This window comes from Thermobia domestica, chromosome 3 (assembly GCF_964235325.1).
Source record: "Thermobia domestica chromosome 3, izTheDome1.hap1.1, whole genome shotgun sequence".
In the NCBI taxonomy this organism is placed as follows: domain Eukaryota; kingdom Metazoa; phylum Arthropoda; class Insecta; order Zygentoma; family Lepismatidae; genus Thermobia; species Thermobia domestica.
This window is the reverse complement of record NC_137456.1, coordinates 150,660,999-150,674,143: the sequence shown is the minus strand read 5'-3', so window position 1 is coordinate 150,674,143 and position 13,145 is coordinate 150,660,999. Positions and strand designations below refer to the sequence as shown.

Sequence of the window (13,145 nt, the reverse complement as noted above, 5' to 3'; positions counted from 1 at the left end):
CTTATTACAAATGAAAAGACTAAATGGTAAATGCCAGATCTCTAAACTTAAGGGATTACAAGATATGTAGCCAGCATTAAACGAATCTCTTCTCTGACTACTATAACTTCATTAGATGTGCATCAGTATTTCTGGTGGCATGACAAATAAGTACATATTCTACCAACTTACATTTAACTTTACAACCTCATAAGTAGCAAGACTATGGGAAAATGAAACAGGCTTTCGCTGGACAATTGACTTAGAATAAGTTTTCCATTTTGAGATTAGTCTCTATTGTTTGATGCATGTGGTTCAACCGGTATCGTATATCAAAGATTTGTTGTGTGGATAAAGTATAATTTCACTTCATACTGCATATGAGAAGAAGAAGAACACTGATCATACATGTGGTAGAAAATGGTTTCAATAATTTTAATGTATGAAATCTTAAAAAATTGAGGGATATAAATTTCTAACTCTTTGTATCTATTCATTAGCTTCCTTCAGATCTTCCTCAATCCAACATCTCTTTCCTTATCCTCAAGAGAGAATCATTCTTATCACGTTAAGTACGGATTGAAATTGAAAATCAAACATGTAAGAAAGTTCGGATATGCCGGGAATCAAACCGAGACATGCTTTCAAATCCAATCCTTTTACCATTCTTCACTTAATCATTTATCTGATTTATCCATATATTTAAAATTATTTTATAAGTCAATTTTAGTCACCAATGCCCTATGAGGAAACTTAAGTAATTTTCTTCGTTAGTTGAGTTAATTATTTTCCTCAGCTAATTGTTTAGGTGTACGTTGGTGCACGTTGTTACGATTCAATGTTTCATTTTTAATTCCATCAAAGCAATCCTTATCATCTCATAAATTCAGCCTGTTTAACATCAGATTTGCTACGTAAAAGAAACTGACTTGTGCAAAATTACGTTTATGCACTGCAAAAGATGCAATTTCTAATTATTTTTTGTATCAAAGTCTAGTGTGCTACAGAAAACCATTTTATACAAAATAATTAAAATATCGTACAAAATAGCACAACGGTTCAGGTGAATAGATTTTTTGCAATGAGTTCGTTTTTTCAAATCCTGAAGTAGGTCAGTATTAGCTATTGTGGCTGTTAACCTACCCAAAGCCTGAAAACATTTCTTTGAATAACTCTTTATCAACTATATTCAAATGTGATTCGGACACAATATTATAAGAATTGAATTTGTAAAATGCCAGTTTAAAGCAGAGTGTTGCTCCTAACTATCTTCAATATTATTCTCTCAGTTACAATAAACCAGAGTTAGATTCTTGATAGGATCACATGTGGTTCGAATCACACGTTAAGTGTGGGCCCATAAACAAATAGACCCACTGCTGAAAGAATGGTAAATTTTAATTAAGCAACTATTATCCTTTGAGTCGTAACATAAAATCATTATGCAATCTTTTTCTAACAAATAGAATTGGTGATTTGATTGTTGTTGAACATTTTGAAGTGAGAAGTCATAACGATTTTAGAAATTTTTACGTTGTTTCTTTTGGTTTACCATGTATAATAGCGTTTCTCTGGCTGAAAAGAACTTACCTCGAATTAACACTCAAATATTTCTCCGTATCACTTTAAAGACCTTACTTACACAAAACTTTTGCTGGAAATGGATATCAAATCCCAATAATGTAATTAACCTACTTAACGTAGTAGCAAACATGACTTAGTTGGTAGTTGAAAATAAAGATTAATACCAAGTTTACGTAAGTTAGGATTTCGAATATCCGTTTGTCTCAAAAGTATTGAGCTTATGAAAGTCAAAATTGAGATGACATTTATTCCAGTTTTAAAATAATGTTATCAATCCATATATGCAACATTTATTTCATGACATTCTGCTGTTGTTCTGGTAACACCATAGTCTCGTGGCTATAGAACTTTAACTGCTTCTTACAAATGATTACGACTCGTGATTTTATAGGCTTCACTTTAAACTAACTTAACGCCCTCCAGAATTATTGCGGACACGTTTGAGTGGCATTTCGTGGAGTTCAGCACCTTAACGAACTGCATTGAGAGTTTCACTTCACCTGAGAAGATAAAATGTATCACTCCCATCATAGAGCACCATACTAAAAACGACACATTTGTACAGGTGGTTTAAGAAACTGTTCTTGACATTTGTCACGATCAAACTATTGTGTTGATTGATTACTATTGTCATTTCAGATCTACCTAGGTATTTTTCATCTGAAGTGGCAACCCTATGCTGGGAAAATTCCTGATTATTCGTTGTATTCAGAGAACTGCACTTAGCCAGACAGTGATTCTTGTTAGCTCGTGTCATTTCAAATAACATTACATGACTCCAATTTTTTCATCTTTCCGATTACACAAAATCGCTGAGTAAACGAATATTTTTCTGAGGATTCGCATTTACGGTGTCCCTAAAGAGGTCAAGTGAGCATGATGTGGTTCCATAAGTACGAAGCAAATTTTCTAATACTGAGTAACGGGAACAAAATTTGATAAACCATCGTTGAATCATGCGTTCATTAGACGTTCCCGATCTAAATGCACTGGGAATATTATATTCGGCGTATTGAGAATACGCCAGTTTCAATTTCTAGAGAAAATCATTTCCAATTCTTTATTCTTCCTTTTAAATATGGTTCTGTGGAGCAACACTACTCCCTTTCTGTGTGCATACTCCAAGCTGTTTTCTGGACTTATACAAAGTTTGTGACCTTAGACGACTGACCTTAGTTCATTCATATCATGTTGGCTAATAGGAATTTCGAATCAGGCGTCAACAGGAACATTTCATTCTTACCAAATCAATATTTCCAAATAGAATTCTGTAACATTATATACTTTGGCTACTTACACTTGGCGTAATTATCTTTACATTTTTCTTAGTGAAGTAACGTCAATATAACAGAGGAGTTTGCAAAATAATTTAGTGAAATATCACATCCATTTTGCTTTTTATTGGTTGATTTTACCACTTCTACACTTCGTTTTTTTCTATGGTAAATACATTAAAAATATTCGCCTTGGATATAAACAAATACCCCATAATAATTTAAACACTGGATAAGCGCCTTCTTGACGAAATAAATTTTGGTAAATTACCAACTCCTATACACAGTTTGTTCTAACTATAATAAGTTTGATAATGACATAATTGTCATCAATGATGTATTACCTGTATTGCTTCCACACCTTCACTTAAAAATACCTTTGCTTGATACCTTTGATAGCTTTCTTTCTTTGCCAATGACGAATTCGGTGAGCCTATATGCAACTTCACCTTTAAGAGAATTGGAATTTTTGTCACTTGATGGGAAATGAAGGCACTTCTAATTCCATACTGACTAAGATAAAACGAAACAACATTATAAGCTAATAAAACCTTAGTTGAACTACACTCATCTCTGGCTTTAACGGACAAAAATGAGATAATATCGGTCTGACGTAGCGTTCGCCGTTAGTTTTGGTAACTTTCAATTACTTGTACAATCCATGATGAAATAACATCTGTTTTATTTGTCAAGGTACAAACTCACTAGATTATATCAATTGTCGAACCTGAACGTTCGCAGAGATTCCCAACGCTATTACCACTTTAGCAGCCGTAAACTGTGTTATATGCAAAGTGGTTAATTATGAGATAGTTTAACTTTAGGACCATTAACACGGGAATAAATATATAAACAAAGAAAATAATTTCCTTTGAGGAAAGTTATCGACTAAGTATTTTAAAATAAAGTAAGTCATAAAAGCATAATAAATATGTTTTCATTTTAATTACATCATACTCTCTCCATAAAACACGATAAATTAAGTGTTAAAAGTTTTCTTTTGTTTTACTTTTCCAGGAATAATATTATGACTAAATTAATATTAATTAAACTGTTCCTCACAATTTATTTTTTTAATTAACAGAGAATCGTACATGTGAACCCAATGAATTCCGATGTAAATCTGGAAGATGCATAGACTCCAGTTGGTTGTGTGATGGAGACAATGACTGTAAGGATAACAGTGATGAACTAGATAGTACTTGCAGTAAGTATACCAATCGTTTACTTCGTTCATTAGATTACGCACTGTTCAAATATCAGTAATAATTTATATATAAAAATATGTATGATCTGTCAGGAAAGTAAATGTACACCTATTTTTCGAGTCTGGCATTCCTGCGCTCCATCCGTGGAGAGTATGAGAATTAAATCAATCAAATGTTTACTGAGGGGCAAAAAGAAAAGCTTAATCTGAATAAGACATTGCAGAGGGGCACAAGCTGTGAATACGAATAGTGCATTGTGTAAATAAAGGACGACACCGAAAGAGAAAGCCAGAAACAGCTGTTAAACTTACAAAAAAAGAGTAAAAATTGTCGAAGTGGGAACATAAAACACAAATACAACAAATACGCCGACAACTAAACGGTCACCATGCCATGATCTTGGTGTAGTGGTTAAGGTGCTGGCTTCCAAATGCAAAGGACGCAAGTTCGAATCCTCGGCAAGGACATTTCTAAAAATTTTTGTTAATAATACATACAACTCATGAGAGATGGTAAAAGAGGTCGTATTTAGTTTTTCGTAGCAATTATTATTGGTAATCTTTAGTACTGATAATACTTTTTGTCTTTGCGTATTGCTTTTATTCTTTTCTTCATTTCCAAAGAGAAGAATATCCGAACAAATGCCACCAAAATTCCTCATATTTTGAATGTAAACGCCATTTGCAATTAGTAAAGAATAAAAATTGAACGTTCCGATATAGCTGCAAAAAGTAAAAGGAAAAACATGGAAGTCAACCATACTCATGGTTATTAAAAATACAATTTCTACATGCCTTACACCTCCCGACCACGTTTCTACGTTAGCAAGTAAGAGGTTTGTGTTTAGGTTAGGTTGGTCAATACGTTTTGCAAAGGGACCCGGTTTAGCTCTGACGCACCACAGGTGCGAGAAGGGAGAAAAACACTTTTTCTCTCTCCCTCTGTGTGTCTACTTATCTATCTATTTGTCTATCTATTTGAAACTTGGCACAAACATTAATTGTTGAAATATCTTGATGAGTTCGTTAACCAGAATAATCAGATGAAAATGTTCAAAATGGTGGCCCTTCAAACTCTTAAAAAGTTCCAAGGGAACCAAATTTCGCCCATAAATAGGTATTCAGAAAGTTTGAATAAATTTTCCTCTTTTACTGAAATATTTGTGTGCAGAAACTTATTGAAATATTGGACCCAATTAATCGCCTAAAGAAGGTTCACGCCCTTTCGCTACGGTCAGTTTTTTTTTTTTTTTTTTTTTGCAGGAGGGGGTTATCTTCCTATTGGAACAAGATGATTGTTACTGATGATATGAAATTACACATTGAAAGTGAAGTAACTTGTGTAACGTGTTATTTGAAAGAATAATATAATAAATGTGCATTCCTTTAACACAGAGAACTCATGTATTTCGAGTTCGGGAGCCTGAATGGCGAGGAGTGTTATTTGATTTGCTTTTTAGTAACACATTGCATTGCAAATAAAGGTAGGCAACATTAGTGGTAAGTAAAAGAACAACAATAATAATAATAATAATAATAATAATAATAATAATAATAATAATAATAATAATAATAATAATAATAATAACAATAGGTGTTGTTTGTGGCAAGGCAATATCTTCCTCAGTTCTTCTTCAAACGTAATGATTGTAACGGCATATCTCCCTTACAAACAAAATATTAGCAATTTATATCGAGAGAACGAGAAACTGTAGAGCGATGGGACCAACGTTGGACAGTATGCACTCATAGTACTCAGAAAAGTAAGCGATTTCAATGCAAAAGGAACGAAGAGTCATTGTCATGGGTAGTCATGGGGCCACGGCAGAGCCCTCTTTAGGCAAAGTGTCAATAACTTATATCGAGAGGTGATACTGGGATGGGACTAACTTTGGACACCGTGGACCCATAAAGCGCATCGAAAAAATAGGGGGGGGGCGCCAGCCAGCCTTACTTATTTCCACATAATAATATAAAATTATGTTGTCGAAGTACACACACGAGTTAGCTACTAATATTTCATATTATTATTATTATTATTATCGACAGCGTCTTTTCATTACGTGTGCGTGTTTGACATGAAGCCAAAGAGAAGATCCATCATTCGTAGAAAGAATAATAGTCAGTTACTTTAACTGTGAACGACAGCGAAAAATACGAAAAAAGTGGACTACCTGTAGAGTAAAGAAGCAAAATTTTCTCTCAAATGGATAAAAAATCAAGCCGAGATTAATTCGAACTCGCATGGACGGCGCGAAAGGCCAGTGCTTTGTCCACTTTTTTTTTTAACTGACTCACTGAACGTGTTTCAGTAACTTACTTATTGCTAATTTTACTTGCTTCACTCGTTTAACTTGCTTTTTCTAATAACTTATAACGACAGAGACACGAACACAGAAACATCGAGAACAGTTAAAAATCATAGATGCTCTCCCGCCGGGAATCGAACCCGGAACTCCATAGACCAAAGGCGCACGTGCTAGCGACTAGACCAACTGGAAGGGCACCACTCTCTCCCTGTGTCGTTAGGGATTACGACCACTGTCTTGCCAGCTATCACTTCTGTGGGTTGTATACTATGATCACATGTTTCTTCTCTGCTGCAAGAGTAAAACCTACATTATATGTAATACATGAGGTATTTAGACCTACATGCTCTTCATATAATGTAATAAAAGGGTCATGCTGGGAATAAGAAAAAGAACATTCCTTGGACAAAACGGAAACTATTGGCATCAGAAATATTTATCTACGAGGCATGCGCAGTAGTATATTTCAGAATAGTTACTGTTTTGTTCAGTAAACGAAGAAAGGGGTATAAAAAAGCAAATATGTTGCGTCAACGAGATCGACCAGATTTGACAGGGGCGGAAGCAGATGTATAGTAATACAACAACTTCGCTCAGTTGATACGAGCCGAGCCGGTTGATATCACTACCCGAGTTGGTCTTCTGCTTGGGCTCAAGAATTCGACCGTGCAGGTCTCAGCCTTAATTTTAAGAACTACAGTATAATTTTAAGTACTACAAGAAAAATACCTTTGACTCGACTCGGATTGAACTCGAGTCGAGTCGAATTTTGGCTCGACTCCTGCTCATCCCTATTCGTATTTGTATTTTGTTTCCACTTCAACAATTTCTACTCTTTTTTTTTCTTCGTTTACCTATTGTTTCTGGATTTCTCTGTCGGTGTCGTCCTTTATTAACACCATGCACTATTCTTATTCCCAGCTTGTGACCCGCTTCAATGTCTTATTCAGTTTAGGCTTTTCTTCTTACATTGACTTGACATGTGATTGATTTAATTCTCACTTTCCGCGCACGACCGATGAAAATGTATTATTATTATTATTATTATTATTATTATTATTATTATTATTATTATTATTATTATTATTATTATTATTATTATTATTATTATACTATTGAACTTGCACGGCGAAATTACTGTATAACACGATATCATTTCAGTAATTTTATTCCATTGTATGTTATTTAATTTATTACTGGGCACTAAATTGTCTCCAGATCAACGAATAAATTAACTACGGCATGCACTTTGGTGGAAATATCATTACATGAACATGTTTGGAACGAACCAATAATCTTATTGCAATGATATTTCCACCAAAGTGCATGCCGTAGTTAATTTATTCGTTGATCTGGAGACAATTTAGTGCCCATTAATAAACTAAATAACATACAATGGAGTAAAATTACAGAAATGATATCGTATTATACAGTAATTTCGCCGTGCAAGTTCAATAATATAATAATAATAATAATAATAATAATAATAATATTAATAATAATAATAATAATAATAATAATAATAATAATAATAATAATAATAATAATAATAATAATAATAATAATAAAACATTTTCATCGGTCGTGCGCGGAAAGTGAGAATTAAATCAATCACATGTGAAGTCAATGTAAGAAGAAAAGCCTAAACTGAATAAGACATTGAAGCGGGTCACAAGCTGGGAATAAGAATAGTGCACGGTGTAAATAAAGGACGACACCGAAAGAGAAATCCAGAAACAGCAGGTAAAAGGAGAAAAAAGAGTAGACATTGTTGAAGTGGAAACATAAAATACAAACACGAATAGGGATGAGCACAAGTCGAGCCAAAATTCAATTCAACTCGAGTACAATTTGAGTCGAGTCAACGGTAATTTTCTTGAATTGAGTTCCGAGCCAAGTCGCTGTTTTCGAGGTCTAGTTTCGAGTTGAGTTGAGTTTGATAATGGCTCTCTCGCTCGTTCAGCTCGTTTTAACTCGTTTTGAAATATTGGCCTGACCAGACTGGAAAGCAAAAGCCATGAGAAATGTAAGCAGTAATGTGGAATACTTTTAGTGTTGCTCACGACAGAGGTGCGTCTCATCTCGTAATTTTAGTGCATCTCGTGGGGCAATTTTAGTGTATCTCGTCTCGTCTAGATAACGAGAAGACAAGAGTTTATTATTATTATTAATATTATTATTATTATTATTATTATTATTATTATTATTATTATTATTATTATTATTACGAGACAGCCTCAAATGTCGTAATCACCAATATAAGTATATACTGTAGTTCTTAAAATCAAGGCTGAGATGTGCACGGTCGAATTCTTGAGCCCAAGCAGAAGACCAACTCGAGTAGTGATATCAACCGGCTCGGCTCGTATCAACTGAGCGAACAGCTCGAGTCGGCTCGGTTGGGATGAGCCGATGACCCGAGCCGGCTTAGTTGGAACAAGCTATCGACTCAGCTCAATTGAGCCGATGGCTCGAGCTTTCTCGGTTGGGATGGGTCACCTACTCGGCTCATGTGAACCGGTTCGAGCCAGCTAAGTTGAAACTAGTTCATCAGCACGTTTCGACTCAGCTCAACTAAGCCGATGGCTCAAATCGGCTCGGTGTGGTGAGCTGTTGGCTCGGCTCACTTCTCGATTCGGTTCGATATTGAATGAGCTGTAAGCCGAGCCGCTCGAGCCGTTGAGAAGCCCAAACCCGGTCCCAGCTGTTTTGAATATATTTGGATGAAGCCTATAACTTTTAACAATTTTTTGCTCGAGCCCGAATACTTGCCCCTTCGGAACTCAAACCCAGAACGTGACCGATGTCCTTGCCTCCTGAAGACTTCCAGACGACCGAGATCGACAGTCAATTAGCTTTTACTATTCAGATACAAACCGTATATCTTTTAAAGATTATACATGGAGTTGATATAATAATAATAATAATAATAATAATAATAATAATAATAATAATAATAATAATAATAATAATAATAATAATAATAATAATAATAAAAATAATAATAATAATAATAATAATAATAATAATAATAATAATAATAATAATAATAATAATAATAATAATAATAATAGTTTTAAACTTGCCCTGAAATTTGGCAAAACTTACTTAAAAGTAGAGATTTTGGGGAAAGGGTTCCGTACCTTCAAGACACACCTCTGCAACTACCAAAATTTTAAACTAGAACCTTTTATTGAAGTTTCATGTAGAAAGTATGTTTTGAGGAAAATAACTGTAATAAATATAACTGAATATCACGCGACAGTAAGGCATATAATAAACTAATTTTTAGAATATGCAGAGGTAAATATAAAAGCTTTGCTACAAAAATACCTACACAGAGCATAATTCAATGAGCTCTGAAATATAATGTAACGAAATAGCCTATGAGATTCAGTCTACAGAGCAATTGTTACTTAAAGAATGGACATACACTATTTCGAGAATCGAGACAAGACGAGAAATGTTTACCATACTTTTCGTCTCGTCTCGATTCTCATCTCCAAAGAGAGACGAAAATTTTGAGTTAGCCTTGACCCGTCTCGAATGTAAAATGTTAATTCTCATGTTATTTTATTTGTTTTAGAAACGAGATGAGAAACTCCTCTTCTCTTAACAACATTAAACCAAACCGAAATATTCTTTCCAAATGTCACGTTTCTGCTTGTAATGGTATAACCTGAGCTATAATTAGCTCCTAGCTTTTAATCTTCTACGAGATAAAAATAATTATTATTACTATTATTATTCCTGAAGATTTGATAGTTCAAGTATTGAAACATCCGAGTATTCAAATATCTGAATATAATAAAACGTATGTTATCGCCGATCAATCGCCATCAAAAATCCTAAAGTAAAAAAAAAATACAATGTGCATTCGCACAAGCACCTTGACCACTAAACCGCGATCGCTACGCGGTAAAAGATTCGTTTTTAGTCTGGTTACGTTAGGTTTCTTTGTCTCCGCTTGCAAACTTATATGTTATATTTTTCGATTCAAAATGTCTTTCGTATTTCTTTTATGAAGTCGGCAAAGTTTATATTAATAACTTGAGTTTTTCTTAAACCACTGGTTCACAAGTTCGTTCTTTCTCCACACGAAACTACAAATATGACAGATTGAATTCTCATACTCCCCATTTCTTTCAAAGCAGTCGCCATTACCTGGTCAAAGACTTATTTCCGCCACGATTCATATTAACCAAAATAAATTCATTTTTCGGAAGCGGAACTTTCACTTTCCGGATTTCGAAAAATTATGGAATTCAGTTATACTCCGGAATTCAGAAGAATTTCGGAACTCGGAAAGAATCCGGAATTTAGAAAATTCCGGAATTGAGAAAAACTCCGACTTTCGAAAAAATCTGGATTTTCCGAATTCCGGAATGTTAACGAAATCAGAAATTTCTAAATTCCGGATTTTTCCGAATTCCGAAATTATTACAAAATTGGAATTTTCCGAATTCCGGAATTTGTCCGGCTTTACTTTCGGGAGTCCGAAAACTAATAATTCCGGAACGGGCTATCCCTAGTTTATACACAACCTTTCAGAACACTAAGCTAGTAGCTGTCTACAAACAAACAAGTAATGCAAAGCATGTTGTATACTGCAATACGTCATGTATTAAAATCCGACACCATGACCCTTTTATTACATTATATGAAGAGCATGTAGGTCTAAATACCTCATGTATTACATATAATGTAGGTTTTACTCTTCCAGCAAAGAAGAAACATGTGATCATAGTATACAACCCACAGAAGTGATAGCTGGCAATACAGTGGTCGTAATCCCTAACGACACAGGAAGTGAGTGGTGCCATCGCCGCTGGTCTAGAGGCTAGCACGTGAGCCTTGGGTGTATGGAGTCTCGGGTTCGATTCTCGGCGGGAGAGCATCTATCATTTTTAACTGTTCTCGATGTTTCTGTGTTCGTGTCCCTGTCGTTATAAGTTATTAGAAAAAGCAAGTTAAACGAGTGAAGCAAGTAAAATTAGCAATAAGTAAGTTACTGAAACGCGTTCGGTGAGTCAGTTAAAAAAAATAGTGGACAAAGCACTGGCTTTTCGCGCCGTCCATGCGAGTTCGAATCAATCTCGGCTTGATATTTTATCCATTTGAGAGAAAGTATTGTTTCCTTTCGCTACAGGATGGATTTTCTCTTTGGTTTCATGTCAAACATGCTCACGTAATGAAAAGACGCTGTAGATAATAATAATAATAATAATAATAATAATAATAATAATAATAATAATAATAATAATAATAATAATAATAATAATATGAAATATTAGTAGCTAACTCGTGTGTGTATTTCGACAATATAATTTTATATTATTATGTGGAAATAAGTAAGGCTGGCTGGCGCCCGCCTCCCTAATTTTTCCGATGCGCCTTATGGGTCCACGGTGTCCAACGTTGGTCCCATCCCAGTATCACCTCCTGTTTTCTCGATATAAGCTATCGACATTTTTCCTAAAGAGGACTCTGCCGTGGCCCCATGACTACCCATGACTACCCATGACAATGACTCTTCGTTCATTTTGCATTGAAATCGCTTACTTTTCTGAGTGCTATGAGTGCATACTGTCCAACGTTGGTCCCATCGCTCTACAGTTTCCCGTTCTCTCGATATAAATTGCTAATATTTTGTTTGTAAGGGAGATATGGCGTTACAATCATTACGTTTGAAGAAGAACTGAGGAAGATATTGCCTTGCTACAAACAACACCTATTGTTATTATTATTATTATTATTATTATTATTATTATTATTATTATTATTATTATTATTATTATTATTATTATTATTATTATTGTTGTTGTTGTTCTTTTACTTACCACTAATGTTGCCTACCTTTATTTGCAATGCAATGTGTTACTAAAAAGCAAATCAAATAACACTCCTCGCCATTCAGGCTCCCGAACTCGAAATACATGAGTTCTCTGTGTTAGAGGAATGCACATTTATTATATTATTCTTTCAAATAACACGTTACACAAGTTACTTCACTTTCAATGTGTAATTTCATATCATCAGTAACAATCATCTTGTTCCAATAGGAAGATAACCCCCTCCTGCAAAAAAAAAAAAAAAAACTGACCGTAGCGAAAGGGCGTGAACCTTCTTTAGGCGATTAATCGGGTCCAATATTTCAATAAGTTTCTGCACACAAATATTTCAGTAAAAGAGGAAAATTTATTCAAACTTTCTGAATACCTATTTATGGGCGAAATTTGGTTCCCTTGGAACTTTTTAAGAGATTGAAGGGCCACCATTTTGAACATTTTCATCTGATTATTCTGGTTAACGAACTCATCAAGATATTTCAACAATTAATGTTTGTGCCAAGTTTCGTCTCAATTCGCTGAAAATTAGGGTGGTTATGGCATTCACAAATAGCGTTATATATATATACAAATAGATAGATAAGTAGACACACAGAGGGAGAGAGAAAAAGTGTTTTTCTCCCTTCTCGCACCTGTGGTGCGTCAGAGCTAAACCGGGTCCCTTTGCAAAACGTATTGACCAACCTAACCTAAACACTAACCTCTTACTTGCTAACGTAGAAACGTGGTCGGGAGGTGTAAGGCATGTAGAAATTGTATTTTTAGTAACCATGAGTATGGTCGACTTCCATGTTTTTCCTTTTACTTTTTGCAGCTATATCGGAACGTTCAATTTTTATTCTTTACTAATTGCAAATGGCGTTTACATTCAAAATATGAGGAATTTTGGTGGCATTTGTTCGGATATTCTTCTCTTTGGAAATGAAGAAAAGAATAAAAGCAA

General features: G+C 34.5%; 1 protein-coding gene across 2 annotated transcripts in view; it reads left to right on the top strand.

Moving 5' to 3' along the window:
* The window catches only part of LOC145680809 (uncharacterized), a 708,231-nt gene that overhangs the window by 576,119 nt on the left and 118,967 nt on the right, over nucleotides 1-13,145 (top strand). The window contains exon 9 of one of the 2 annotated variants that reach the window (XM_081751881.1): nucleotides 3,922-4,044. The exons of the other annotated variant lie outside the window; for it this stretch is intronic. Within the exon in view, the coding sequence (XP_081608007.1) occupies nucleotides 3,922-4,044 (123 nt within the window). The remainder of the gene's footprint in view (nucleotides 1-3,921; nucleotides 4,045-13,145) is intronic. 2 annotated transcript variants of the gene reach the window in all.